The sequence below is a fragment of the Cucurbita moschata genome, unplaced genomic scaffold (genome assembly GCF_002738365.1).
Source record: "Cucurbita moschata cultivar Rifu unplaced genomic scaffold, Cmos_1.0 Cmo_Scf00037, whole genome shotgun sequence".
NCBI lineage: Eukaryota > Viridiplantae > Streptophyta > Magnoliopsida > Cucurbitales > Cucurbitaceae > Cucurbita > Cucurbita moschata.
The window spans coordinates 2,027,927-2,050,436 of record NW_019268553.1 but is presented as its reverse complement, the minus strand read 5'-3'; the positions used below and the strand labels follow the sequence as shown (position 1 = coordinate 2,050,436).

The following is a 22,510-nucleotide window of genomic DNA, read 5'->3' as shown; positions in this document are numbered from 1 at the left end:
AGAATCAGAAAGTAATTGTAGAGAGTGCTTGTCTTTTGGTCTCCAATCCAAATTCAGAGTATTAAATTTGAGAGAGAGATTTTTTTACAAACTTCAAAAAATATGCTCGTTGCTCGATAAGATTTGCTGAAAATATTAATATATATTAATAAACATAAACCTTTAATTGGTGGGTTTTCTTTTGGAGTGGCTCAAATTTTTACAATAAATGCTGGGATTTGTTTGGTTTCAATTCAATATATATTACACTTTTTCTCTTTTTCTTTTTTTAAAAATGCGGCAGACAGACCCCAAAAAGCTTTCTACTTTTAATTTTTTTTAATCTATTTTCAAAAATAAAAAACAAAAAATTAAATAGCAAATCTTTTTTATAAACACTATTTTCACATATAAATTTTTTTGTCGGCTTATTATTTAAAAAGTAAAACTTAAAACGTTAGAAAAAAAATTATTTATATTTTCGGAATTGGACCAAAAATTTTAACTTTTACAAAAAAAAAAACTTATAATCATATTAAAATTAATTTTTTTTTCTTATATAGAAAAGAAAAGAGAAACAAAAAGAAAAAGAAAAAGGAAATGTGTTGGATGCTGTTTTATTACAATCATTAATCCATGTGTGTGAGCTGTGACTGTTTTATTGTTTTATTATTTTATTATTTTATACCAAACTTCATCTTTCTTCTACAAAACCCTAATTCTCAATAACTAATCCAACCTTCAAAATCTATGTTTGCACTAATAAAACATAAAATTAGTTATATATATATATTATCATTATAATTAATTTTCATGAAACTATAAAAAAAAAAAAAAAAAACTTTAATACGTGAAAAATCATTAAAATGATTTTAAATGATAAAATATGATTTTTCAAATTACGTTATTATTATTGTTATTATTGTGTTAAATTACAAATTTACTGTCACTTCAACTTTTATATTTTGTCTATTTAGTTTTTAAGTTTCCAATATTATTTATTAATTATGAATTTCTTTATTTTATTATTTATTTTTTACCAATTCTTTCCAAGTTTTTTTTTAAGTCATTAAATAAAGTTTTTATTTTCCAAAAAGAAATAAGAATGGTAATCTTCAATTATTTATTCAATTTTATTAATTCAATACATTTATTAGTATATATTAATTTCCTTTTCTATTAGTAATTCCCGATCAACCTCATAAATTTACATATTAACAAAACAATTGACTCTCTCATCAATATTTTCTCAAACAAAGTCTTCAATTAAGAAAATAAAAAGCTAGAAATTAATGATAAAAATAAACTAAATTTAACCACATAAAATTTTTTTAAAAAAATTAAAAAAAAAAAAGTTAAGAAGTTCTTATCAAAAGACATGAGATTGAAGAACACACATGAAGGCTCTAATTTAATAATGGAATTTGAGTTTTCAAAATTAAGAAAAAACCAAAGATTAAGATTGAAGGATGGAATAAAAAGAAGATTCCATTGCTTGATTTTTGATACACAAAAATTCATATCATATAATCAATAATAATAATAATCAAAACAAATCATTTCTGGTCTCTGCAGATAATGATATTGGGATCAAAAGAATGATCAAAATGCAGGAAGAACGATGAAGATGATTCATCAAATCATCCCACAAACACCTAATTTTCTCTGCAAAATATTGTTTTTCCCCCAAATCCCAACTGGGTTTTCTCTGCAAAATCAAATCATCTTCTTCCTCGAGATCCCAAGCCCAGATTTTCCTTCTCTGATCGTAATTCAAAGCTTCCTGGCTCTGATGATTTCTTCTTCTTCTTCTTCAATTTTTCATGCAACACATCCTAATCCCTTCGCTTCCGATCCCTTCATGATTCTTAAGCGCTTGCAGGACGACATAAACATTCTGTATATCAAAAACCCATATGGAATGTCAGATCAATTCACACAAATTTCTACTTTTAAACCAACATTTTGAAGATCATAAGAAGAAAAAACAAGGAACTTACTCCCATGGGACATCTCCGACCAGCATCCAGTCACCATCTTTATCCTCATAAGTTGGAACATATTCAGACCCTTTATAGCCTTCTCTCTCGGAGTATTCACCTGAAATGGAAAAGGAAAAAAGATCAAAACTTTATTATTAATTATCTCATTAACAGTTTATATAATATATGAAAAAGGAAAATAAATTACAATAATACATACCGACTCTGAACTTGAACATATCTTGTAAAGTTTGGAGAAGCTCAGGGTAACCTTTGTATGAACAGAGGTCAATTTTCCTCAAGTAAGGAGCTCCGTCCATGCTTACTTTCACATAATTTCCACTACTCTCCTGTGCCGCCGTTGCCACCGCCGTCTTCTTTGATTGAAGGCTGTTCCTTCTAAACGATTGAACCGGCGGCCACCCCACAATCTGAGCCCTACACCACATACCCAAAACAAAATTAATAACCAATAATCTAATTAATTACAAGCTCTCAAGCAAACTTTGTAATGTTGGGTTTGGTTTGTATATGAAGAACGTACTTGGTGGGAGGTGGGGTTTGGAGGGTGGAATCAGAGGAAACAGAGATGTTTGAAGCAGATGAGCTTTGGTTGGATTCCGGCAATAATGGTCTTTTGTTGTTGATGATTCTGAGAGATTGAGGCTGTTCTTGGTTGTTGTTGTTGTTGTCGTCGTCGGCGGCGCCGGGGGGTCCAAGGCGGAGCTCGGTGGCATCGAGGTTGAGGCAATTTTGAAACGCCATTGTTGCAAAGTTTGAATTTTTATTGAAGGGAATAGAATGAAAGGGGGAGGGGAGTGGTTGTATCTTATAGAGAAGGCTTCAAAGCAAAAGGGTAAGGTTTAGAAAGCACGAATAAAATGAATAAATTAATAATAATTACTTACTTTTAAAAGTTTGAAAATGGGACAGAGGCAAAGGAAGCTGTCGGTAGCAATTGCAGCAACTTTGAGGCAATGTGTCCGTGAAGACAGGGGACAAGGGTGGGACAAGGCCGCGTCTGCCCACGATGACAATGGACGGCTATGATTTGTTTAGTGATATGGGTAAGAAGAGATCTTGAGCGTTGGATTGTAGAGCATCCCCACGTGAAGAGGGCTTCCCCACATGCATGGTTGGATTTTAGGTCTCACCTTTATTGGAAAACTACCCTTTTCTTTCTTTATTTTTCCTTTATTTTTTTAATAAAAGAAATTCAAAGAATATTTATGTAACTAATGTTATGTTATGCTAAAGGGTGGAATGATTTAGTAAAATGGATATTGTTTTGTTTTGATCCATTCTATATTACTAAACTAATAGGGTTATGAACAAAAATCTCAATAATTTTGGATATTCATGGATTTAAAAGAAAAAAAAAATTAAAAAGAATATTAGAGGCTGAGGTTGATCATATACTTACCTCAAATGTTTTGCATGCCGTAGGGAAAGGAAAAGGATGTCTATTCGCCATTTTTTCAATGGCCCGACATGTCGACTTGCTATGTCTCCTCTTACCGTTCTTTGAACCAAGTAGCATGGGGAACAAAGTATTCATTATAAGGATGTGAAAACCTCTTCTTAATAGACGCGTTTTATTGAGTAAATTTGGACGTTTGGTTAAAAAAAAAAAAAAGAAACAAACTTGTTTAGAGTTGTGTAAGCTGTTTCACCATTGTTGGGCATGCCCATATCTGCCATTAAACTTCAGAAAAGGAAAAGGAAAAGGCAAAAAAAAGGGGAAAAAATTGTGTGGCAAAGCAAGAGGAAAGAGTAGGCATCAGATTAAATTTGATAGCTTTACACCTGTGTTGTGTGGATGGTGAGCTAAAAGCTTGGCACTTGCTCCAAACACAACATCCTGGAAATTAAATATGAATTAGAATTTGGTCAATTTTGAAGGTTGGAGTTGATGCGACCTCTCATTATTTAGGGTTTGGTAGTTAGGTTGGGCAGAGTTTCCTTCATCCATCCATCTATCACTTCCATATGCATTCAAATTTGTGTACCTACTTCTACTTCTACTTCTCAATCTTCAAATCAAGTGCTACAAAGTTTAGTGCTTTACTCTTTCTAATACCCTAAAACAAAACAAAGAGGTACAATGGAAGAACCCAAGAAAAAAGGATGAGGGTTTGTAGTTTTAACACACAAAACACTCATGCAAACCATCACAAACCCTGTCTTCTTCCCATATACAATAGCCAACAAGAACAACGCTACTAGATATTATTGTTTCTCTTTTCGACTTTCTCTTAAAGTTTTTAAAATACGTTTGATAAGGAAAGATTTCTACATCCTTATAAATAATGTTTTGTTTCTCTTTCCAACCGATCAATATGGGATCTCGCAATCTATTCCCTTTCGGGTCCAACGTCCTCGTTGGCACTTGTTCCCTTTTCCAATCGATGTGAGACTCCTCCCCCCAATCCACCTCTTTTGATATCCAGCGTTCTTGCTGGCACATTGCCTCATGTCCACTCCTTTTCGAGATTTAACCTCATCACTGGCACATTGACTGGTGTCTGTGTGTCTCACTCTAATACCATTTGTAATCGTCCAAGCTTACTGTTAATAAATATTGTCGTATTTGAACTTTTCTTTTCAGGATTTCCCTCTCAAACCATTGTGAGATCCCACTTCAAGTGGGGAGGATAACAAAACATTGTTTATAAGGGTATGAAAACCTATCACTATCGTATACGTTTTAAAAACTTTGAATAAAAGTCCAAAAGAGAAAACTCAAAGAAAACAACATTGGTAACTGCGGTTATATCTACCATCCCTTCAACGTGTGTATCTGTCTTCTCTACCTAAACAAGCCTACCGCTGAAGATGTTGGGTGAGGTTGCATGATGCATGTGTAGCGGTCCCACAGAGAATGACGAAGCCACACGGGATGTACGATGGGACCCCACCGCATGGTGTAACATCCCATTCATTAACTCGGACTTGCTTGGAACCCGCATGCCTACTCATTTCTACAAGACACGTAACCAAATCCAGTCCCTAATAATAATAATAATATTAATAATCAAATAACAATAATTGGTGTCTTTTTTTTTTCTTTATATTATTATTTTTAAATTTCCAAACATCCATTTTTCATTGTTTGAAGAAACTGCGAAGCGTTATATTCCTTCAATTCATTTATTTATTTCATAAAACAATTTATTATTTTAAAAACCTTTTTATACTTAATTTTACCAATTCAAACATTTGGGCCGGGCCTCAACAAAATTGGGCTCAACCGACCCAAAAGCCCAAGTACGATGTCGGTTGGGGTTCTCTGAAAACAGATCTGCCAGTTGTCATTATCAAACAGGAATGAAAGAGCACAACTCATGTTTCCAATTATGTTAAAAAGATTCGATGAATTTGACGTTGCCGCCGCCATAAGGACCAATTCCATTTCGCCACCATTACTTCAATTTCCACATTCTTATATATATATATATATATATAATATAATATATAAGATTGAATGAGATCCAAACTATATATTAAATTTTTTATACAAATATGAATATAACTATATATTATGTTAGTTTGGTTCGAATAATAAATAGTGGGAATTGGAGGGGTATAAAAGCAATTATAAGAAAATGGAGAGTTAGAGTATATTGACTATAGCACTGAAAGAAAGCAAAGGGTGTCCGAATCAGCCCCACCCACGGTACCATTGTCTCAACTTCTACCAACATTTGGAATATATTGTTATGGTGCCTCCAGATTCTTTCTTATTAATTTTCCATCCCTACACAATTTTTCATTTATTATTTGCCCCCTCCTCATTCAATTAACCCTATAATACAATTTAATGTAGCGTTATTAATATCTTTTTAGACGGTATATCTCTTAATTCTTCAAAAAAAAAACATACGTGTGAGTGTAGTTAGGAAGTCATTCATATCAGACTTATTAGAGAGAGAAATATAGTTAGTTATAAGCACAGCTACGACTTTGAGTTTAAATTTGAGAGAGCGACGTTGACATAGCAAGGCTACCTGCTACCTTTACAAATGTTTCCTTTTCTCTCTCTTCTTAGATGTGACATGTCTCTAACTCACCACCATATTCTCTCGACCCCTCTTCAATCCTTTATTTCTTGTAGTGACTCGAGACCCTGTTGAAAAAAACAAACGCGCTTTTGTCAAAAAGGACTGAAGCTATTGAGAGTTTTGGTGGAGTTGTGTGTAGGTGATTAATGGTTGACTAATTGAAGGGGGCAAAACCATGTTACTGGCTCCCTCAAAACCAACCACAAGTTGCCCAAATAAGATCACATAGGTAAGGGTCATACGGCAGTTGAAGATCAACATCGTGTGTTTGTCCACGTGGCGAAATCCCAGTAGTGAGGAGCTTGATAAGACATGCACATGCAGCCACACGCTACACAAACTTCCACGCACCTTAATATTATTGCATTGCCTATATTATTTCTCTCCTCTAACCTCGACCCAATTTGCAAGAGAGAGAGAGAGAGAGAGAAAGTGGGAAGCGAAACAAAAAAGCTTTCAAATTTTCCACGGAGGTTAGCCGGAAAGTTGTCAACATGCTGGAAACTGATCTCTGTCTCGGGCTACCCGGCGGCGGTGGCGGCGGCGGAGGAGGAGGAGGAGGAGGAGAGCCTGAGACTCCTAAAGCTAATGGAAAAAGAGGGTTCTCTGAGACCGTTGATCTGAAACTCAATATCCAATCTGAGCCTCTTGCTACCGTCGATCTGACACCACAGAATATGAAGACTAATAATAATACTTCAACTGATGAGAAGAGTCTTACCTCCAAAGATCCTGCTAAGCCACCTGCCAAGTATGTTAATATGTTACGATCTTTTTTTTTTTTAATTAACAAATTATTGATAGTATACGGGTTAATATTTTAGGGCACAAGCCGTGGGATGGCCACCGGTGCGATCCTACCGAAAGAATGTCATGGCTCAAAAGAGCCCTGACAGTGGCTCGGCTATGTTTGTGAAAGTTTGTATGGATGGCGCACCATATCTGCGAAAGGTGGACTTGAAGATGTACAAAAGCTACCAAGAGCTCTCGAATGCGTTGGCCAAGATGTTTAGCTCCTTTACGATGGCCGGTTAGTAATTTACAACCCGTCGAGAATACGAATGAAAAGATTAGGTTAAATTTAGTGTATGGTTTAATAAATATTATAGGACATCTTTTTAGATAATTGTATAATGAATTAGGTTAGATCTGGGAACACAAGGATCTTTGATGCGAGAATATGTGGGATCATTTGGAATCATTAACAAAGGCATATTACAGCCTAGCTACTAGCTACCCTTTATTATTTCTTATGATAATCATTGTATGTTTTGAATTAAATATTTTAATCACCAAAGTTTCAGTTTTTTTTTTTTTTTTTTCTTTTTTCTTTTTGGTGTTAATGATAATGTTAATAAAAATAAAGGTGACTATGGGGCCCAAGGAATGATAGACTTCATCAACGAAAGTAAGTTGATGGATCTTCTAAACAGCTTTGAATATGTACCAACCTATGAAGATAAGGATGGTGATTGGATGCTCGTGGGAGATGTTCCATGGGAGTAAGTTCTTATGTTAACCCAATCTTCAATATTAATTATTTTTCTAGATCCATCTTGTTGTCGTAATTATATTTTATTACTATAGGATGTTCGTTGATTCATGCAAGCGATTAAGGATAACGAAGGGGTCAGAAGCTATTGGGCTTGGTATGTATAGTTTGAAATTGGATTAATGTAAAAAGAATAATTGATTTGATGATGATGATGAATGGTTTAAAAGTGTGATGGAAATGAATTTCAGCCCCAAGAGCGATGGAGAAATGCAAAAGCAGAAGCTGAAGAGGTGGTGGGTGGCGGCATGATTTGGTCGATCCATGATGAAGCAACAAAGGAGGGGGCAACACAGATGGATCATATTTGATTGCAATATCTCTACTTTTTTTTTTTTTTTTTTTTTTTTAAATTTAAAATGTTATGGTTCGTATATAGATATTAAAAGAGATTTGGGACATTAATTAATTTGTAATAGCCAACAAGAAAAAAGAAAAAATAAACTGTCTTACCCTGTTTGGCTGTTTGTTTGAATTGCTTTGTTTATCACAAAAAAACTTTGTTTTTATGCCTTTTCTCTTGCTGTTATATATATTAATTTTTGTGTTGGTTGTTTGTTAAAGATTATTATTATTATTATTATGTATTTATTTAAATTTCTTTTGGGGAACATGAGCATGTGGATGCTTTTTGAAGATGTTTAATATATTACGAGTTTTATAGAAGTTTAGTTGTTTTGACCTGCCCAAGACTAACCCAGCAGCTAGGGGTAAAAGGGTAAATTATCAAATAAATATTGTTTTAATTATCGATCCTTAATTAATATGATAATTCTTAGTTGTTTATACCTATTATTTTGGTGGAATTAAAAAATAGCAATAAATAGCTTGGTAGTATTTTCCAATATATAAATATGAAAATTAAATGGCTAAACAATGAGTCCATTTCCTTCCATCTCTTTGATATCTTGGATCTAAATATGAGTATAAAATTATTTATTAGATGAAAAATAGTATTTTTAATTTAATTTAATTTACACAAGTGGAGGAAATATTTTAATAATTTGATCAATATTTTATGGCATGCTTACAAAGAAGGAAATGTAGGCAACAAATATAAATGTGAGCTTATTGAATATATATCTGAATAAATATGATATGTAACGTTTTATATTATAAAGATTAATAATTTATGTTATAATCGTTACCTAGTTTTTTATTCTCCTTTTGTATCTCTCCCTTGTCTTATGCCAAAGAATTCGAATCATGTCCTGCATCGATTCAATGTCTTTATTTATTTATTTCTAAAAATAAATATTCCAACTTCGAATGGAAGTCATAAATGTCAAACCATTTTTAAATATTAATCAATCCTTTAGAAGGAAGTCTTCCGATCACTCATAATTACCAACAAAAACTAAAGTTACAATATAAAAGGAAAAACAATAAAATCTTACACGTGTTCTTGTTTCATGATCCAGAGCCTTAAATTTCTTCCTTCTCTCTCAATAAAATTAGATAAAATAAAAAAGAGTATTATTTATTGGGTATAAATAAATATATAAATTATTAAAAGGGTTTAAGAAATAAGAATGGTGTAAATGGTGAAGAAGGAAATAGCGGCGAGAAATGATGAAAGGAGGAGGAGAGTGGGAGGCGGAGCGCACGTTACATACAACAACGTCGTCCAGAAAGAAAAACCAAAACAGACATTCCCTAAACAAAAGGCCAACTCGTTCGTTACCCACGAGAAAAACACTCCTAATCCTAATATTTCCCCTTTTTTTCTTATAACAATCACACAACAAAAGCCAACCAAACGCTTGCGGTTAGAGATCATCGAGCACCGGCCAATGGCGACGGCGACGGTGAAAGTAGAGACTGAGAAGTTGATGGGTTGCTTGACATGCCCTCTTTGCAACAACTTGTTCACTGATGCTACCACCATATCTGAATGCCTGCACACATGTAATTACTCTACTTTTTCTTTATGATTCCTATATTCTAATGTTATGTATAATGTTGGGTTTCAGTTTGCAGGGATTGTATCTATGAGAAGATAACCGAGGAGGAGTTAGAGGGTTGTCCTGTGTGCAACACAAATCTAGGGGGTGTGCCTTTGGAGAAACTCAGGTACCGTGTGACCTAAAATACAATCATTGGAATGTGTTTTTCCAATCGGTAAAGATCCAATTTTTACACCTACTATGCAGGGCAGACCACACAATGGATGATCTGAGGGAAAAGACATTCCCTTGCCAACGAAGGAAGGAGAAGGCACCTGAAACAACACAGTCTGCCGTTTCATTGCCGACCAAAAGAAAAGAGAGATCACTCTCTTCCTTAGACATCGACAACACAAATATGATTTCTCACTCTGCAGCGAAAATCCCGAAAGCTACAGCACAAGAGAACCTCGTCGTGCAACAATGTATTTCCAACATGATTCCCCAAAGAAAACTCGTCTTTGTTCAAAATAAGCAGAACAATACCCAAGTAATGGAAAGGGAAACTGATGATTTAAATCGAAAAGAAGAAGCAACTGCAACAAGTTCAAATGATTGTAATATACAAGATACTGTTGTCAAGCCAGAGCCAATCCAGATTGATGATAATTATTGCAAGGTTCAAGAGCATAGTCACAAGCCAATAATGGAAAGAGTTGAAAGAGGACTATCTTTTGGAATTTCGGGTTCCATTGAACATGGAAACTTGCAGGATGTTTCATGGGAAAGAAGATTATCCAGCAGCACTGGATCCTATGATCAGACTGTAGGTGACATTGGTGTAGAGAAACGATGCAATACGTTCTCAAATCCAATATGGTTTGCGCTAGTTGCTTCTGATCACCAGTGAGATTAATAGCTTTAGAACAAGAAGAATAATAGTTCTGTTCATTTTTCTACTCCTGCAACTGACCAAACATTGATATGTACTTGTAAATGCCTCTACCAGGGAAGGAAATCAGCCTTTGCCTCAGATCTCCTCAAACTACTTGAGGGTCAGGTTAGTTCTATTTCCTACAGTAATAGGAGCCAATTTGATAATAAGCAAAGCAATTGCCCCGCCCCCTTTCTAGCATATTTCTAGTAGATTAATAAGTTTATAGTTCGGTGTTCCTTTTGATCTTCAACACACAGCGATGGCTGTATACCCGTGTCATTTATCCAGAAATATCTTGCGAAGAAACTGGGACTTGCTAGTGAGATTGAGGTAACAACCCATCTTCTCCCTCTTAGTTATATTAGCCTTCCTTCTATTTGAAAGATCTAAAAAAGATTCTACACATATCACTTAATGATAAGAAAGCAGTGTCGGCATTCATGTCAAAATGAACTGAACTCTATGCACGGTCCAAACATTCAAGAAGCAGAGTGTGTCTATATAACTGTCAAGTAATAACATTTCCTAAATATTTACAGGTGGAAATCTCATTTAAGGGCCATCCAGTGAGCTCCACATTGCATCTGCACGACCTCGTAGAACTGTGGCGACAGACAACCACAAAAATAGAACTAATACAGATATCTGTGGGCAGCTCAGCCAAAGATTTTGTGATGGTTCTATCTTATGGTCGAAAGAGTTGTCACTCTGGACAATTCCCAAATATTTGTGCTCACCTAGAGAATGATGTTCAACAAGAGATCAAATAGAGACATGTTTTATGCATCGTCTCATAAATTTCCCTCTTAAACTACAGGCCATAATTTAGAGGGTCAACTTCTTTCTTCTTCATTAAAATGAGACAACAAGGTCAACCAATCGAAACAGACTCGAACATACAATACGAGTAAAACTCACATTTGGGTCTCATGATATCCTTCCAACTCAATATTTCTTAAATGATAAGCATGCTCATTCGTAGAAAAAGGAAACTAAGGGAAGAATTTCATGTGACCAAAGGCCAATCGAAGAGCAAGGATTTGTTGGCTCAACAATTCCATTCAGTAGCTAATTTAGCTTCTACAACAGAGGGAATCATACAACAATGGTAACATCCCAAGCGACTAATTTCAATTCAATCACATAACGTGTTAATTAAGAGCGTATTGAAGGCTCCATTAGATCAAACTCTCAACAAGACACTCCAACTAAGTAAAAAGAACAATAATGCGCAAGATTTTGAGCTTAATAAACATGAATACTTTTCTGCAATTCATTGAGTTTTGCAATGTACATTTCATCCAACAAGACCAGTATACAGACCAGCAAACTGTCAAACTTCTATATGTAAACCAATTGGGGGAAAAAAAAAAAACAGAACTTCAAATGGTTAAATAGTGAGACAAACCCACACATTCAATCAGAAGCCGCTATAATCACCTCTTGGACTATCCAACAGGGCATCCCCAAAAGGATCCTGCAAATCTCCAAGAATATCCTCCGTAGCCCTCAAAGCCGCATGCAAGCAGACCACCACCGCCCCAATTGCAAGCGAAATCAGCACATTCACAAAAACGCCCGCCAGCGCCAATCCAGTAGTCAATCCAAGAATGATGACCAAAACCAAATCGTCCAAGTCAAAACCAAAGACCCTAAGTGGGTCGTTGCGAGAGAAGTAAAGGAAGAACCAGGCAGCAAAGACGAGGAACAAGACAATCATTGAAAATGGATGGTAGATGAGGCCAAGTAAGACGAGGAGCAAGAGGAGAAGACAGTAATTGGAAAGGAAACGGGTCAAGTTCTGAGACATTCGAGTCGTAGCGTTGGAGAGGGAAGAAGGAAGGCTAAGAGCAGATGGGTCTAAGAATTCCCGCCATGGGGAGCGAGTGGCGATGACGGATCGACCAGCTTCCTTGAAAGTGACGGCGAATTCAGCGGCAGACATTGGCATAGAACCCTGGAATCTTTTTGCCGGAGCTCCAATGAATGGTAATTTAGTCAAGAAAAAGAGAAACGCAAAGAAGCGGAAGATCCGAAGCTTAAATCTTTAGTCCCACGACTCCCGCCTTCTTCCCTTTGATTCTCGAATAAGAACAATATGAGGTTGAGCGAAAGCAATGGAAAAAATAGTGTCAAATTAAATTTTAAAAAATAAGAAAAAATGTATAATGAAAGAAAGGGCAGTTGACGGGTAGTCTGGAAAAGGTTCAACAGCTAACCAATCTGTTCGAAAATTTAATCTTGATATTTCTAATTTTGTATTCTTAAAAAAAGAGAAACTAATTAGGACATTCAGAAAAATAAAAGAAGATTTCTGTTGCTTTATTTGGATATTCCACAAGAATCTTGAATTATCATTGCCATGAAGAACAACAAACAGGAAGACAAAGAAAGAGGGGAAGAAATGAGCAAGGCGTGTAAGAATATATTACATTGAAACATTCCCAACTTTGTGGGTTTGTGTTCTAAATTTACAAGTCAAACTCGTCGGAGTCGGACGATGAAATGGGTCCAAGTGAGGTGTTACCTTCTAAGCTAGCAAGCATCACAAACTCCTTTTTGATGCATCCTCTTTTCTCTAACCATCTCACACCAAGCACACTGAACCGTACAACGACATCATTTCCAATCGTTGCAGATTGGGTGCTCGAGAAGACAGGATTTTCACCTCCAACATAATGGTAGGTTGGCATTTTACGAGCTGAAAGAAACACGTACTTGATCGGTCCACATTTTAAGAGTAATCCACGCCGAAATATGTGACGAACAACTCCATGCAAGATCTCTCCCTCCAAAGGCAAAAAGGTTCGGCAACTAAAGGTAATGGGGAATGAAACACATTGTGACTCAGACTCATTCTTGACCTCTCCCTTCCCTATGCTCTTCAAGCTAGTAACAGCAAGAAAATAGCCATGGTCTTTGCTGGCCTTCTCCTTCAAGAGGTTTTCTAATAGACATGTTATAATGTACCTCTGCAAGTTGACACCATCTCTCTTTTCCTTTTCCACCGTGACTTCCACATCTCTCACTAGTTCCACTTCACAAAACATTTCCCAGATCTGATAAAGTTCAAGAAAAACAACAGAGGTGTTTAGAACATTTCCCAATCTACATCTTATAAGAGATTGGAAATTTGTTGGCATCGGGAAACTAATCAGACAAATCTTAAGAACACTTGAGCCACCAAAATTGCTTTCTTAGACTATCTGATAAATACGCAACCATTAAACCGTGTAAACCCATCCACTTGGAGAAGGTGTTTCAGACTGAGATTTTGAGTCATACCTCCAACCATCACTTGGAGGATAAAGATGAAATAAATCAAAGAAGGAAACATTTGCTTCACATTGGCCTCTAACATTAGTGCTACGAAAAGAACATAAAATTAAAAGGTCAACAATGTCCTTGAACTGGAAAATAAAAGAATTCCCAAATTGTTTGAGAACCCCCTTCAGATGAGTCGTTAATATTAAACATGAAATCTAGTTGCAAAACTGGTGGAGTATTTTAGGAGCACCTAGAAGGATTCCAAACCGATATTAGGAACATGAGCTCGCCATGTCATAATTAGAAGATCGTACATCCATTAAGTACTAACAACTTTTAAGAAAATGAAAATACTAACAAAGATAGCCGAGTGGTTGGTCATTCTGTAAACTCCCGAAGGAACAGTGACAAATGATCAAAGGATCCACCCGATTATGCTCGGCGATTTACGCATTTCAAGATTAAGCCAATCCAGTGAAAACATTTCATCGCAACTAACCGAAATCCGACTCTCTGTTCACGAACTGACCACAAAAAGAGTTTAATGCGTCTGAGCAGCACAAATAGGAAGTATCAACAATCGCCACTCGGTCACAATCCCCAACTAATTCCAGTGGTCTCAACATCCAAACATAGGATCGAATCAAGAATCAAGAATCAAACAGCAAAGGAAAAAACACAGGGACTACCTCAAACGCCAGATGAACAAAACGCATAGAAATTCAATAATCCTACAATTACGGGAGACCAGAACCGAGTACAGATCCCGAGTACAAATTTCAGACACTCTTGAAAATCAAATACGATGCGAACTATCTACTGCAACACGTATAAGAGAAGTGCGGAGGTAAGGAGGAATTAGTTACCTGTTACGAAAAATCAAGAGCAGCGGAGGCGGAGAAGGAGGAGGAGGGGCGGCGGCAAGAATTAGGAAGAAATTGGGCGCGCATTACGAACTGTGGCCATGTTGTGATTGGTGAAAAGCATTGCAGTGGATAAGTGAGGGCTGATGGTTTTGCCATATTTTATAGGAACAAAAATATGGATCTTGGAAATGGAAGCTGCTCCGTTACTTACTTTTCGTCCCTTCTCAGATATGATCAATGACGTGTACTATAAAATATAAATCCTACTACTTTTTTTTCTTTTTAATTAGATTACTTTATTTTATTAGTTCTTTTTAAGATAGTTAAAGAAATTTTAAAATATAAATTTAAGGCATATTATTTAGGATTATGTTAAAGTTATTTTTTTTAAATAATTATTAACATTAACGATTTAAAACTTGAAAATATCAAATTTAAGATCTATTATTTAATACACGTATTAAGGAATGAAAATTAAATAAAATATAGTTTATATAATTTTATAATATATTAATCTCATTTAATATAGTTTGCTTTTCTATTAAATATTTATAATTAAAATTTATATAATTTTATTAAATTCGTTTATTTGAGAGTAATTAAAAATTAATTATCTAAATAACTTAATGAAATTATTGAAAAAAACACTATTAATAGGGAATTCGGATAACATTATCATATCATACTAAATACAATTATTTAATTTTTAAGTATTCTATTTTCGGACATTTTTTTCAAATATCATAAATAAAACTTTAAATAGACAAACTTACTATTTCTATAAATAAATAAAAAGTATATGAGTCCTTTAAAGGATAAGGGCTAATTTTTTTTTATAATAAATTAGATTTTAATACTGAAGCTCAAGTTTTTCTAAAAACAATAAGTGAATATGTTCTGTCTATTTATTAAACAAAATAAAAAAAACGTGTGAATTAGAATGAAACTTTGACCGAAAAATTAAAAATTATTGCATAAAAGTATGGAGAAAAGTTAATTGTATCTAATCTCGTGCTATGCCATCTCTTGTGTGCCAATTCAAACTAAAAGAGTTCCAGATTAAACGCTCGAATCTCTTACTTTTAACGGTTAGAAGTGCCTAGAAGATAAGAGTTTAACTGTACACTAAGATCATAGGTTTCGATTGTTGCATGATTTTTCATGTTATTTAGATAGAGAAATTTTTGTTACACAAAATTTGACACTCAATTTAGATTACACATATTTCATGTTCTTTACCCTATTTTGGCCCTCAATTTAGATTACACTTTCGACGGCGGCGGCGAACCGGAAGATTTCTTGGGCTTTTGCGAGAGAAAAAAAACGTCATCGCCACGGGTAATTTTGGACACACGGTTGGTTTTCGACCCAAAATCCCATTGAACCACAGCAAGTTCGCAGCATCCATTATCTGATTTTACATTTCTCTCTGCTATCTGATTTTACATTTCTCTCTGCTTGGTTCGTGGTCTGGCAAGCAATTATGCTTCTGTAATCCGCGATGGCTCTAATACACAGTCGTTTATGCCAAGCCACGAACTTCTTGGATACATTTCAAACTTCCTTCCCTGAATTCCATGGCTCTCGCGTTTTCCTGAAGTACGGTTCGTCGATTGTCTTCACAAAGCGCTCTTTCTGCTCTCCGTTTTATGCGTTTACGACGGATAAATGTTCCAATCGAATTCCGTATGGGAGTTTAAGCACGCAAACACCCATTTCCAGATATGATTTGAGGAGGAATTTCTGTCGTGCTAATTGGATAGATAGGTGGAACGAAACCGCGAAACAAAATCGTCCAAAACCACCTCGCGCCGTGTTGGACTATCCCAGTAGCGATGACAATGAAGTTTCGATTTCACGTTCAGATTTTTCGGAGAGTTATAGAGGTGGTAGTAGTAGGATTGATGATGATGGAAGAGGGGGAAGTACAATGGAGAAGATTGTGAGAAAATTGAAGAAATTTGGGTACATGGACGATGAGAATAAAGAGAAGGGGCAAGAGAGAGCCGCCATTGAAAAGGGGTCCGTGGAGGACATATTCTATGTTGAGGAAGGAATGTTGCCTAATACTCGAGGTGGGTTTTCTAAGGAGTCTCTATTGGGAGTTGAGGGCATGTTTGGAAGTAATGGAGAGGTTAGATTTCCATGGGAGAAGCCAAAAGAAAGGGAATATGCAGATGGGGTTTCAACAAGGAGAAGGAGCATGGCATCTCTGGCGGAATTGACTCTTCCTGAGTCAGAATTGAGAAGGCTGAGGAACTTGACATTCATGAAAAAGCACAAGATGAAGATAGGCGGTGGAGGAGTGACTCAAGCTGTTGTGGATATCATTCATGAAAAATGGAAATCTTCTGAGATTGTGAGGCTTAAAATTGAAGGTCCTCCTGCGCTTAACATGAAAAGGATGCACGAGATATTGGAGGTATGTTTTCTATGCAGTTCGTTTAGTTGTTTGTTCATGAAATTACTGGCATTTGTAAAATACTTGCTATTTGATTTCCAAACTCATAATATTATCTTAGTAAATGAATTAGTTCTATGAGATATTGATGTATAAACCAATGGGAAACTAGCATGGCAGATAGAGGATCAACATGCCATAAGGAAGGGCCGCCTTGCTTCCAAAGTTCCCTTCCTAGTATAGCCTGGATATGAGCTTATTAATCCAATCTGTGTGTTTTTATTATGCTTTCTGTGCAATTGTTGTTGCTGAAACAACTGTTTGAGAGCCATGTCTTTGTGAGGCACAGCCAACAAAGAAAATATGAAACTATATATGATTTTCCTTTTCTGACATGCTTCCATCTACTCTGGATAAACAGACCAAACAGGCCTATTTTGAACGTTATGTTCATGATTAGATGTTCGGATAAGTTTTTGGAACGTTTTGGCGCAAGCTTGATCTAAGCTCATTCGGAACGATCTAAATTTACCTGCTAGCTTATTTGTGTGCACATTTTGATTGATTATGTTCACAAACTTCTTATTAGATATTATTGTTCGGTTGCTAAGATGTGATCATTTATCTTGTCCGATTTGTTCTTTTAACAGAGAAAAACTGGTGGACTGGTTATTTGGAGGTCGGGAACTTCATTGTCTCTATATAGAGGTGTAAGCTATGAGCTTCCTGAAGCACCACAATTTAACAAATGGATTTACAAGAGAAATGAGATCACTCCTTTTCCTGAAACGGATGTCAGTACAATAGTTCCTTCCGAATCTTCTTCTCACAGTAATGTACACGAGCCACGAGAAAAAGGAGCAGAAACTTCGACAGAGGGTGAACAGGGCAGCGAACAATTGACAGAAGTACAGGTGAATTATGAGGATGAAATAGACAAATTACTGGATGGTTTGGGTCCAAGATACACAGACTGGCCAGGATTGGATCCTTTACCGGTCGATGCAGATATGCTCCCGGGAGTAGTTTCTGATTACAAACCTCCATTTAGAATTCTTCCCTATGGAGTGAGATCTTCTCTTGGAGTGAAGGAGGCTACAGCCTTGAGAAGACTTGCCAGAAGACTTCCTCCTCATTTTGCACTAGGTATGTTTTTGATTGTTTATGCTACTTAGCGACGTCTGCTGCGGGTAATGATGTTTTTCGTGTATACAGGCCGAAACAGGCAGCTTCAAGGTTTGGCCATCGCAATGGCTAAATTGTGGGAACGAAGTTCAATTGCGAAAATTGCACTGAAACGAGGTGTGCAGCTAACTACTAGTGAGAGAATGGCTGAAGAGATCAAGGTAACGTTTATTTTTATGGATGAACCACACTACATTAAATTGAGCAGATAAATTGAGCGTTCAAGTGGTTGATGTAGAAATTGACAGGAGGCATGCTTCTGTCAAGAAACAAAGACTTTCTGGTATTCTATAGGGGAAAGAATTTCTTGTCACCTGAGGTCACTGAAGCTTTGTTAGAAAGGGAGAGGTTGGCGAAGTCTCTACAAGATGAAGAAGAACAGGCAAGGTTGAAAGCATCAGCCCTGGTGGTTCCTGGCATTGAGAAAACAGAGCAATCTGGCACTGCTGGTTCTCTAGAGGAAACACTAGATGCTGATGCTAAATGGGGAAAGCAGCTGGACGACCAGCACAAGGAAAAAGTAATGCGGGACGCCGAACGATTGAGACACACCGACCTTGTTAGGAAGCTGGAACGGAAGCTTGCTATTGTGAGTTTCTTAAAATTTGGGTTAATTGCCTTTACTTCATCTAGAATTCTTGTCTTGATATATGAACATACCTGTTTCTCTAGGCTGAAAGAAAGTTGGTGAAAGCTGAACGAGCGTTATCTAAGGTAGAAGCGTTTATGACACCAGCTCAGCGGCAGGCAGAACCTGATAGCATAACTGAGGAGGAAAGGTTTATGTTTCGTAAGCTTGGTCTACGAATGAAAGCTTTCTTGCTTCTAGGTAAAACAACTCCCTCAACCACATTCAATTTATTCAGAATCTGCGAACACTCACTCGAATGGTATTATTTCAGGTCGTCGTGAAGTTTTCGATGGTACGGTGGAGAACATGCACTTGCATTGGAAGTATCGTGAATTGGTGAAGATCATGATAAAAGCTAATTCCTTTGACCATGTCAAAAAGATAGCTTTGCAACTGGAAGCTGAGAGTGGGGGTGTCCTAGTTTCTATTGACAAAGTCTCCAAATCGTATGCGATAATCGTTTATCGAGGGAAGGATTATCAACGACCTTCTTTGCTGAGACCCAAGAATCTTTTGACAAAGAGGAAGGCTCTAGCACGGTCGATCGAGCTTCAAAGGCACAAGGTGCAACATTTAAATCCCCTCGTGCATATGAACCTGTCGATAAAGACCGAAGTAAACATTTACTAAATTTTGGTTTTCTTATTGCGCTTGTGAAACAGGCTTTGCTGAGACATATATCAGCAGTGCAGAGTAGCGTGGACAAACTAAGATCCGAAATCGTAAGTGTCTTGCAGCTGCAGGAAGGAACTATTTGAACTCTCTGATTGTTTGAATGATACCTAATATGATATGTTCGTATGTGAAAAGGAACAAATGGAGACGGTGAAAGACAGAGGGGATGAAGTATTATACAACACACTGGACTCTGCTTATCCTACCGACAATGATACGGAGGTCTTTAACTTCACAGGCTACGTTTCTGCTATTTTAGTCTGTCTAATCTTTTCAGGTCTAAGTTCATGTTTGTTTCCTTTGTTGTAGGAAGAAGACTTCGATACATATATGGAGGCATATGGCTCGGATAGTGATGCTGAAGATGAAGAGAATATCATGGCTGCCCACGATTACTTGGAGGGGGATTTTCCACATGGAATCCAGGTACAAGAATCTGAGGTTGAATAGGAGTGAGGTGGCTGAATCACGCGTATAAAAATATCGAACGATCCATGATTGACCCAATATGAATGAAAAAGATTTTAGTTGATAAATCGTGCTATGGATCGAGCTGGTTGATTCGAGTAGGTGTAAGCGTATATCGAACTAAACTTTGGTTAAAATATATTATATAATCTAAACTAATTTGATAATCACTCTATGGGTCAAATATCAATCTCATTTGATTAATCCTCCGAATAAATAACAAAATTAAACTATGATAGTGCTAAGAAAAATCAACCTACACAAGTAAAATTATTTTTTAAGGTCCAATAGATTCAAATCTTTCAAATCTACTCTGTCACATTAGTCAACGTGAATATAATCCAATAGATAAGAGAATCAACTTATGAGTCAAACTCAAATCTCTACCTCAAAATGGGTATTTTATATGTTATAAAAAAGATAACAAGAATATGATGGTTTAAAATAATACAAATTTCCCCTAAAACTTTGTACATCATTAAAATAGTATTTCTTCAACAGTGGGTGAATTTTCTGGAACTTGAGCTGGAAGCATTTGAATACCAAACAATTTTGATACATAACACAGTTGAAATTAATAAATAGATGATGGCTCCTTATTTCGAGTTAGGTCTACTAATGACTAATACCTATCAACAGAAGTGAACATATAGGAACAGCATCCTCCAACAACGCCGCTCGGAACAATAAAAAACAAAGAACCTTAAAGAACATACCCAGAGGCATCCCACGATGAGCTTAAGCATTCTTATTAAAAACAACTAGAAGCCTTTGAACCAAGAACCTATGTCTGAACCATCAAAATTATCTCATTGTTCATAAAAATTAAATTCCAGTCAAGAAGTAGCTAAAATGAAATAATGTAGAAAAAAAGTAAGTATCCATAAAACTTGAAGAGAAGCGGCGTACACTTCAAGACTGAAATAGTATACTCTTTTCACTTCAGAGGAATGAACCTAGACGAGTGAGTAGCACCAATACCAGGTCGACCATGCTTAACAGGCTTGTATGATATAGAAAACTCAGCTAGGTAATGGCCAATCATCTCTGGTTTGATTTCAACCTGATTGAAGGTCTTCCCATTGTAAACTCCAATGATACTTCCAATCATTTCAGGAACTATAATCATGTTACGAAGGTGAGTTCTAACAGGTTCTGGCTTCTCACCCGGTGGTGCCTCGCGTTTCTGTAGACATAGGGCAAAAAACATGTGAGATTGATATCACATTGTTCAACCCATTGGCCCATGAAGCATAACCAGTAAGCAGTAATATTGTAGAAGACAGGTAAAGAGAAATTCACCAGCAGGCAGAAGACAGTGGGGAAGAATCAAATTAGTCATAATTGGTGGTGGTTGTCTATCTTAAACTGGGATTTTCTTGAATTATAATAACCATGTAGGAGATTTTCATTCAATATCACCACTGATTCAAAATTGAATTACTGAAAAAGAAGAGAATTGCTCAAATAATGGGAATTCCATGCGAACCTTGCGCTTGAACAATATCTGAGTTGGCAACCATCCATATTAAACACCAAATTTTCACAAAGCCGATGCGCTAGGGATATTCTATGCGTTTACCATCTAAAATTGTCCTGTATTATGGGGTAATCACAGTACGATATTCTGTAATACACACTCGACTCAAGTCTAGTAGTTAAATGAAAAACACCAAATTTCTTTCCAAAAACCACTCAACCAATATCAACCAACAAAAATATCCAACCCACGGAATGGATAATATCAGCTATGTCAATGTGGAGCTCTAATCTTCTATCTAGTATACTCATATCCAACTAGACACGCACGCAACAAAATTGGCGAAAGTAATCACGTAAATCAGAATTATATTTTCAAAAGAAGAAAGGTTGAAATTTACTTTTCCAGTTAAAAAATGGATCAGATTGGAAAAGAAACAAGAAGTGGAGCAATTACCGCTTTACGGAGCTTCTTGATCAGAGCCATTGGCTTCCTTGTCAGACCCCTCCGGAACCTGAAACAGAAGATTCAGGAAAAGAGTCAAAACCAGCAAATAAATCGTTCCAAAAGATTACCACATATCATTCGAACTACCTTCTGCGAGCCCTGGCAGTAAAGAGCTTGACGAGCTCGTCGGTGGACATGTCGAGGAGAGCATCCAAGTCGACTCCACGGAAACTGAACTTCTTGAACGTCCTCTTCTTCGGCACTGCTCCTGCCGCCGTCACATCGGGATTATCGTCCGCCTACGAACACGAAATTCAGGTCAGATATCGTACACACAAACTACATAACAGGATACAGGGAATTCTTCGAGCCTTACCATGGTTGGAGTTCAGAAAGCAGAAGAAGCCCGAGGCCGAGTGCAAATGGCGATTCTGGCCGCTAGGGTTTTGAGTAGACTGCAAATGGCGATTAAGATGATATATAAACTCCGAAGCCCTGAATTGCAATTATATTTGCACAAAAGGACCTGTAATGCATAATATGCAATTTTCGCCCCAAATCTGGTACATTGGGCTCGTAAATAGTCTCCCATCGAAGAAAATGGGCCGAGTTGATTGAAACAACTGAAGCCCAAAAAACAAAATCACTCCCTCTTCGGGGAAATTGCCCTCGTTTTTTAAATATTACTGGGAC

At 36.4% G+C, this 22,510-nt stretch overlaps 7 protein-coding genes across 7 annotated transcripts; 3 read left to right on the top strand and 4 right to left on the bottom strand.

The window, feature by feature from the left end:
• Window positions 1-1,484: 1,484 nt before the first annotated feature.
• On the bottom strand, window positions 1,485-2,801 carry LOC111431795 (auxin-responsive protein IAA4-like). The gene is made up of 4 exons (XM_023068502.1): window positions 2,506-2,801; window positions 2,182-2,399; window positions 1,980-2,079; window positions 1,485-1,876 (listed from the first exon to the last, which is right to left on the bottom strand). The coding sequence occupies exons 1-4, from the start codon at window positions 2,724-2,726 to the stop codon at window positions 1,801-1,803; spliced, it is 615 nt and encodes a 204-aa protein (XP_022924270.1). The 5' UTR covers window positions 2,727-2,801; the 3' UTR covers window positions 1,485-1,800.
• A 3,622-nt stretch (window positions 2,802-6,423) lies between these two features.
• LOC111431770 (auxin-responsive protein IAA14-like) lies at window positions 6,424-8,065 on the top strand. Its single transcript, XM_023068474.1, has 5 exons — window positions 6,424-6,773; window positions 6,847-7,052; window positions 7,389-7,524; window positions 7,610-7,671; window positions 7,766-8,065. Exons 1-5 carry the CDS (start codon window positions 6,517-6,519, stop codon window positions 7,801-7,803), a joined length of 699 nt encoding a protein of 232 aa, XP_022924242.1. The 5' UTR covers window positions 6,424-6,516; the 3' UTR covers window positions 7,804-8,065.
• A 1,006-nt stretch (window positions 8,066-9,071) lies between these two features.
• LOC111432162 (E3 ubiquitin protein ligase DRIP2-like) lies at window positions 9,072-11,758 on the top strand. The gene is made up of 6 exons (XM_023068991.1): window positions 9,072-9,482; window positions 9,548-9,647; window positions 9,728-10,366; window positions 10,470-10,520; window positions 10,655-10,727; window positions 10,937-11,758. Exons 1-6 carry the CDS (start codon window positions 9,116-9,118, stop codon window positions 11,165-11,167), a joined length of 1,461 nt encoding a protein of 486 aa, XP_022924759.1. The 5' UTR covers window positions 9,072-9,115; the 3' UTR covers window positions 11,168-11,758.
• Window positions 11,640-14,739, bottom strand: LOC111432165 (PRA1 family protein D-like). Its single transcript, XM_023068993.1, has 2 exons — window positions 14,531-14,739; window positions 11,640-12,471 (listed from the first exon to the last, which is right to left on the bottom strand). The coding sequence occupies exon 2, from the start codon at window positions 12,346-12,348 to the stop codon at window positions 11,818-11,820; it is 531 nt and encodes a 176-aa protein (XP_022924761.1). The 5' UTR covers window positions 12,349-12,471; window positions 14,531-14,739; the 3' UTR covers window positions 11,640-11,817.
• Window positions 12,699-14,524, bottom strand: LOC111432163 (DNA-directed RNA polymerase V subunit 7-like). Its single transcript, XM_023068992.1, has 2 exons — window positions 14,164-14,524; window positions 12,699-13,456 (listed from the first exon to the last, which is right to left on the bottom strand). The coding sequence occupies exon 2, from the start codon at window positions 13,445-13,447 to the stop codon at window positions 12,869-12,871; it is 579 nt and encodes a 192-aa protein (XP_022924760.1). The 5' UTR covers window positions 13,448-13,456; window positions 14,164-14,524; the 3' UTR covers window positions 12,699-12,868.
• A 996-nt stretch (window positions 14,740-15,735) lies between the features above and the next one.
• LOC111432103 (CRM-domain containing factor CFM3A, chloroplastic/mitochondrial-like) lies at window positions 15,736-19,991 on the top strand. Its single transcript, XM_023068902.1, has 9 exons — window positions 15,736-16,952; window positions 17,582-18,077; window positions 18,147-18,277; window positions 18,355-18,705; window positions 18,789-18,945; window positions 19,019-19,311; window positions 19,410-19,469; window positions 19,558-19,644; window positions 19,732-19,991. Exons 1-9 carry the CDS (start codon window positions 16,032-16,034, stop codon window positions 19,870-19,872), a joined length of 2,637 nt encoding a protein of 878 aa, XP_022924670.1. The 5' UTR covers window positions 15,736-16,031; the 3' UTR covers window positions 19,873-19,991.
• Window positions 19,992-20,615: 624 nt separating this feature from the next.
• On the bottom strand, window positions 20,616-22,333 carry LOC111432206 (40S ribosomal protein S15-4-like). Its single transcript, XM_023069071.1, has 4 exons — window positions 22,194-22,333; window positions 21,965-22,116; window positions 21,827-21,884; window positions 20,616-21,076 (listed from the first exon to the last, which is right to left on the bottom strand). The coding sequence occupies exons 1-4, from the start codon at window positions 22,194-22,196 to the stop codon at window positions 20,828-20,830; spliced, it is 462 nt and encodes a 153-aa protein (XP_022924839.1). The 5' UTR covers window positions 22,197-22,333; the 3' UTR covers window positions 20,616-20,827.
• Window positions 22,334-22,510: the final 177 nt, after the last annotated feature.

Excerpts from the sequence above, each read along its gene's own strand:
- LOC111431795 (XM_023068502.1), bottom strand. The coding sequence starts at position 2,726 with ATGGCGTTTCAAAATTGCCTCAACCTCGATGCCACCGAGCTCCGCCTT. Across the intron at positions 2,400-2,505 it reads CAAACCCCACCTCCCACCAA|GGCTCAGATTGTGGGGTGGC; the intron begins GTACGTTCTTCA and ends TATGTGGTGTAG. Across the intron at positions 1,877-1,979 it reads GTCGGAGATGTCCCATGGGA|AATGTTTATGTCGTCCTGCA; the intron begins GTAAGTTCCTTG and ends TTTGATATACAG.
- LOC111431770 (XM_023068474.1), top strand. The coding sequence starts at position 6,517 with ATGCTGGAAACTGATCTCTGTCTCGGGCTACCCGGCGGCGGTGGCGGC. Across the intron at positions 6,774-6,846 it reads CCTGCTAAGCCACCTGCCAA|GGCACAAGCCGTGGGATGGC; the intron begins GTATGTTAATAT and ends TTAATATTTTAG. Across the intron at positions 7,053-7,388 it reads TAGCTCCTTTACGATGGCCG|GTGACTATGGGGCCCAAGGA; the intron begins GTTAGTAATTTA and ends ATAAAAATAAAG.
- LOC111432162 (XM_023068991.1), top strand. The coding sequence starts at position 9,116 with ATGGTGAAGAAGGAAATAGCGGCGAGAAATGATGAAAGGAGGAGGAGA. Across the intron at positions 9,648-9,727 it reads GTGCCTTTGGAGAAACTCAG|GGCAGACCACACAATGGATG; the intron begins GTACCGTGTGAC and ends CCTACTATGCAG. Across the intron at positions 10,728-10,936 it reads GACTTGCTAGTGAGATTGAG|GTGGAAATCTCATTTAAGGG; the intron begins GTAACAACCCAT and ends AAATATTTACAG.
- LOC111432165 (XM_023068993.1), bottom strand. The coding sequence starts at position 12,348 with ATGCCAATGTCTGCCGCTGAATTCGCCGTCACTTTCAAGGAAGCTGGT.
- LOC111432163 (XM_023068992.1), bottom strand. The coding sequence starts at position 13,447 with ATGTTTTGTGAAGTGGAACTAGTGAGAGATGTGGAAGTCACGGTGGAA.
- LOC111432103 (XM_023068902.1), top strand. The coding sequence starts at position 16,032 with ATGGCTCTAATACACAGTCGTTTATGCCAAGCCACGAACTTCTTGGAT. Across the intron at positions 18,706-18,788 it reads TGGAACGGAAGCTTGCTATT|GCTGAAAGAAAGTTGGTGAA; the intron begins GTGAGTTTCTTA and ends CTGTTTCTCTAG. Across the intron at positions 19,470-19,557 it reads ACAAACTAAGATCCGAAATC|GAACAAATGGAGACGGTGAA; the intron begins GTAAGTGTCTTG and ends GTATGTGAAAAG.
- LOC111432206 (XM_023069071.1), bottom strand. Across the intron at positions 21,885-21,964 it reads ACTGCCAGGGCTCGCAGAAG|GTTCCGGAGGGGTCTGACAA; the intron begins GTAGTTCGAATG and ends CTTCTGTTTCAG. Across the intron at positions 21,077-21,826 it reads TCAAGAAGCTCCGTAAAGCG|AAACGCGAGGCACCACCGGG; the intron begins GTAATTGCTCCA and ends CTATGTCTACAG.